The following is a 4,825-nucleotide window of genomic DNA, read 5'->3' on the forward strand; positions in this document are numbered from 1 at the left end:
TGATATCTTATATATTGTGGTACAAAATTGGTTTCTAATATTGAAAAACATAAGTAGATGAAGGAGGAAAATACATAGAGAAAAAAATTACTAAAAAAATATATTATTTTAATGAATGCAGAAAACAAAAAACAAAACAAAACAAATAGTAGTTTGTTTTGTATAAAACAATTCAATATTTACTTTGTGACACATTGAATGCATCATAAAACAAGAGTATTTTAATATTAAAATATCAAACATTGATTAGCAAAAGCATACTATGTAACACAAGTAATGACACAAGAACTCACTTTGTTTTCTTAATCCAAAACGATAATGCACATTGGAGGCAAAGAGAGGATCACACTTTCACTTTTTTCAGTCCGCGTGTCCGAAGAACGCCGGGCAGAACGGGGAAGCGACCCTACTTAAGGGACGGGCCTGGTGGGTCCAAAGGCTCAAAGACTCCTCCGAAGGATTCGCCACTCTGCCTCCAAACCCTAGTCAGTACTGCTGCTCTGCCGCTGCTTGTTGTTGCTCTGCCCTCAAGTGCCTCCCTCATGTAGTGCTTGCGTTGCGTTCCGTTGCCCCGTGGACTCCCGACTCCTCCTTTCTACGTAAGTGCGATGCCTGTCCCTCTTTCGCAGCGAGCTTCTGGCTTTTCTGCTGCTTCCTTTTATCGTTCCAAGCAATCGCTGGAAGCTTTTGAGAGAGGCGTTTGAATCCGGTGCGTTGACGCCTGGCCGGTGAGTTTGGTTGGAGCCCGGTGGAGGTGTTCCGAGAGATGAATAGATTGGAGCGCCTTCCGGATTAATATCTCCCCGGCAAGGGAAGAATAAGTGTAAATGTAATTGGAAGAATTTGACGTGAGGAAGTGTGGGGGTTTACGCTCGGGTCCGACAGTTTGGTTTTTGTTTGAGTTGCAATGTGAGTGAGGTGTGGACATTATCAAAGGTTTTCATATGAATTTCTGGTTCCCGTTGTCTTTTTCTGAAATCCAGGCTCGTGTAGGCTCAGAGAGAAGGTGCTTCAATGTGTTTGTTTTTACTCAATTATTCTGTCGCTCTGAAGGCTCCTGCTTCGGCTAGTGATCGTTTTTTTTAATTCTCTAATTTTCTAATTTTTTTGCTTGCGTAGAGCTGAATTTTGTGAAATGCGGAATTCGGCATGGATGTTTATTGACCTTTTGGTATTTGATCTCAATAGACTTTGTCTAGGTGTAACAGAGTCAAAGTGACTATTTACATGTAGCTCATGTAATCGAGTGCACCTATGTGGTGATTCTACTGTTGTTTTCCAAGGTAGAAAATAGATGGTTGGAGATGAAGCTAGTTTGGTACTCTGCCGTTGTGAAGTGGGATTCTGGGGCTGTTTAGTTGAAGTTATGTCAAGTAATGACTTTTTTGTCTGATGCAGAGAAAATAGACTTCGCGATGTATAAAAGTCAATTACAGGAGTATGCCCAAAAGCAAGGCCTCATGTCTCCCTCGTATGAGTACGTGAAGGAGGGAGCGTCTCATGAACCTCGGTTCAAATCAACCGTATGGGTGAACGGTCGTGGCTATGAGTCTGCACCCGGTTATCCAACTCTTAGATCAGCGGAACATGCTGCTGCGAAGGCTGCCCTAGATTTTCTTCAAAAAACTCAGTTTAAGGTTGTTCCAGTGGTAAGTTTTTCTGTCGTTTTGGTTAACTTGGTTTCTCAATCTCGTTATCGTCACTTGTGACATATTGTTCCTCAATCTGAACGTCTAATTGCTGAACGGGTTAGTTAAGCCTATGGGGATCGCATTTCGGTTCTACCAGTAAAGGATGTGCCATAAGTACTTCTGCTGTGCCATTCCTTCTTAGGAACCTCCATGTAGTCTAGGGTTGTTCTTTGCCTAGATTCTTTATTCACGTGTGCGTCAGATAATGCGTTAGGTTGTTTACTAGACATGCTTACTAAGTTGATTGTTAGTTGTGGTTTTTTTTTAGCTCGGATGTGATTTGTCCTTAGTTTACCTCGGATTAAACACGCTACAGATGGTTTAGCTACAATACACAGTATCTGCTCTCAGCGGTTGTAATGTCTTCTTAACGGTATATTTGAAAATGTTTGGAGATGGCTGTAGCCATTACAAGCATTTAGTTCATGACTTTTCGGCTGTCTTCCTGTTGTACATTAGGAAGACCTATAGCTCAGATGCTGGTCATGTCGCATGCTTAAGATGTTTATAATGGGATTTGCAACACCTAAGTCAGCTTCGTGGTAGGTGTGGTACAGCATGAGTCAGGTCTCTGCAAGAATCTATTACAAGAATTCGCCCAGAAGCATGGGTATCCGCTACCTCAGTACAAAAGTGTTCGGCAAGGAGAGGAGCACTCACTCGTATTCTCATCAACTGTCGAAATTGCTGGTGTGAGCTACAGTGGTGGTTGTGCCAAAAGCAAGAAAGAAGCAGAAATAAAAGCTGCTCGCACTGCTCTTCTTGCCATTCAGGCCACACAACCAGGTATCGTAATCACCTTTGATTGGATTGTACAACTCCTATATCTCATGTTCACGCAACCTCTACCTAGGACTAATCTGCTTTAAAAATGACACTCCTTGCCATGTAGTTGTGACTAACTTCATCTTTACTGTAACGTGGGTTTTGCTTCAGCTGAGCCTCATATTGCTGTATCTCCAGTGGATCAACCTGGTCTTGTAAGGAGTCTCTTTCACACGTTGCCATTTGATTTCAGTCATTATAGTCTACAGACTTTTGCGCTACCAGCTGAATTTGGGTTGCAATCAGAACATCTTGTGCACATATATGCGCATTAATCTGTTTGTGTATGGTATCTCTTGGTCCCATACTGGGCGACCCTTCCCAATCCATAGCCGCAGCTTCTCAACTGTTGTTTATAGATTGTTTGAATGCGTAATATACGAAGCCAAGTTTAGCACTTGGGTCGCTTGGTATCTGATAGTCAATCCGCAGGCTACTTTTTCATGATACTCGAATCAAAGTCTGACCTGGTCAACACTTCCAGTATTCATGACCTGATGCCTTTTGCAGGTTGCAAATTTTGTCAAAGCTCAACAAAAGCGTAAGAGAAAAGGTAGGCTACATCCTGTGGTAGTTGAGGAGCCCCTTGCCACGAGAGTGAAGCAGTGCGTAGGGCAAATTCCTGAACCAGTACAATTGAATCAAGTGCACCAGGTACCGTACATGCATCAGATACCACAAGTGCACCAGATGTCCCAAGGTCCCCAAGTTCCTCAAATTCCCCAGTACCACCATGTAATACCAGTGAATCAGGTAGGACAACAGTATTCAGTTAATCCTGGTACGTTCCCTGCACAGAACGTTTCACCAAATGATGTGAAAAAAGAGCCTATGTCGAACGTCGGGGCACATGATAATCTAGTGACCCAGCTCGACATCGGAAAAAAGTCAGTAGCTTCGCATAAACCTGTAGCAGGGACGGAATCAAAACTGGTTGCTAAGGTTGTCGATGTGAAGGAGGCAGCTGTATCCGACGTACAGCGGGCTGCAGTTGAAGTTGAACCTACCGCAGTGCATCAGATTTCTATCACAACTGATGTGATTAAGGAATCACGAAATGTCAAAATCTCTAATGTGAAAGCCAATGCTGTGTTAGAGACCTTGACAACCGGTTCAAAGAGAAATTCTCCACTGATAGAACCACGTGTGAACGAAGAATCTTCACCTTCACAGAAATTAGTTCCCACTGCTCTAAAATCGCCAGCTGCATCACAGCGAGCCGTTGGGCGGAATTTCATGGATGTCCAACTTCCGATCAAAAGAAGACACAAAGACCATTGAAGGCAGGACTAAAAACTGTCTGTTGAAGCTGCGTATAGTTTGCAACATAGGTGAGACCGTCAATACTGTACTCCTCGTCATGTTGGATTCACCTAATTTTGTCCAATTATGTTCCTTTATACCATGCATGGTTGTTGAAGTTATTGAAATTAATTCCTTGTTATGAGGTAATCTGTTTTATATCGTTTTGAAAATAAGAGCATGAATAGTACATGTGAATTAGCATAATTCTTGATGCCGAATTTGAATATGCTACTTTTGTGTTACCCGCCTGTGCAAGGTTGGACCATATTCTTCTGACGGAGATACAACTGCGTGGAATTTTTCATCAAACAAGAATTTGTGAACTTTAATACGCTTTGGATGATATTAATATCTGATGAGCTCTAATTCACTGTGTTGGTCCTTGACTAAGACAGTTTATTGTATCAACCATGTCCTTCAGGAGCGGGACAGTCGTCATGTAACAGCTTTTAAACAAACACAGCGCACATTTTAAGTCTGCAACGCGGCGACAGGATTTTATGAGTGATGTAGCAAGCAGATATATCCATGGTTGCAGATTCTGCGCCGTGCACTAGAACTTGATCTTTAAGTAGATAACGCTTTAAGGTGGCTGCGAATGGTTGTTATGTATAATGTGCAGAAGAATGCAGTTTAGTCCTTAGTCTTGGTGATCTACCTTGTGTTGCCCGTCAAGTGCTTGAAACAAGCTGCTGACTGTCGGGACAATTTTGACAATGGCTGATTTGTTTAAATCGTTACGACTCCCACTCTTGCTGATGCATATCAAAGTATTATTTAATCCTGAGGAGTACTGTAATCCTGAATTTTGCTCGATGCATTCGCTCATCATGGATTTGAGTAGCCTATTACCGTAGAAAACAATGTCGGAGTGGTATGAAAACCGCCACCCTCGGATTTCATTTGAAGGAGCCTCTGTTCATTCCTTCAATTCTTTTCAATTCTTTCTGTAGGCTCTTTCAAGTGTGGTGGTAATTGAATCAAACAAATGGTATTCCAATTTT

General features: G+C 42.2%; 1 protein-coding gene across 1 annotated transcript; it reads left to right on the top strand.

Annotated features, from left to right (window-relative positions):
- The first annotated feature begins 496 nt into the window (after positions 1-496).
- Positions 497-4,602, top strand: LOC112294718 (uncharacterized). The gene is made up of 6 exons (XM_024545477.3): positions 497-599; positions 1,399-1,649; positions 2,249-2,477; positions 2,628-2,671; positions 3,027-3,847; positions 4,078-4,602. The coding sequence occupies exons 2-5, from the start codon at positions 1,416-1,418 to the stop codon at positions 3,795-3,797; spliced, it is 1,278 nt and encodes a 425-aa protein (XP_024401245.2). The 5' UTR covers positions 497-599; positions 1,399-1,415; the 3' UTR covers positions 3,798-3,847; positions 4,078-4,602.
- Positions 4,603-4,825: the final 223 nt, after the last annotated feature.

This window comes from Physcomitrium patens, chromosome 17, assembly GCF_059467195.1.
Source record: "Physcomitrium patens ecotype Gransden chromosome 17, ASM5946719v1, whole genome shotgun sequence".
Lineage (NCBI taxonomy): Eukaryota > Viridiplantae > Streptophyta > Bryopsida > Funariales > Funariaceae > Physcomitrium > Physcomitrium patens.

Bases quoted from the DNA above. Each gene is read 5' to 3' on its own strand.
- LOC112294718 (XM_024545477.3), top strand. From the start codon at position 1,416: ATGTATAAAAGTCAATTACAGGAGTATGCCCAAAAGCAAGGCCTCATG. The intron at 2,478-2,627 runs GTATCGTAATCA...GTTTTGCTTCAG, and splicing joins CATTCAGGCCACACAACCAG to CTGAGCCTCATATTGCTGTA. The intron at 2,672-3,026 runs GTAAGGAGTCTC...TGCCTTTTGCAG, and splicing joins CAGTGGATCAACCTGGTCTT to GTTGCAAATTTTGTCAAAGC.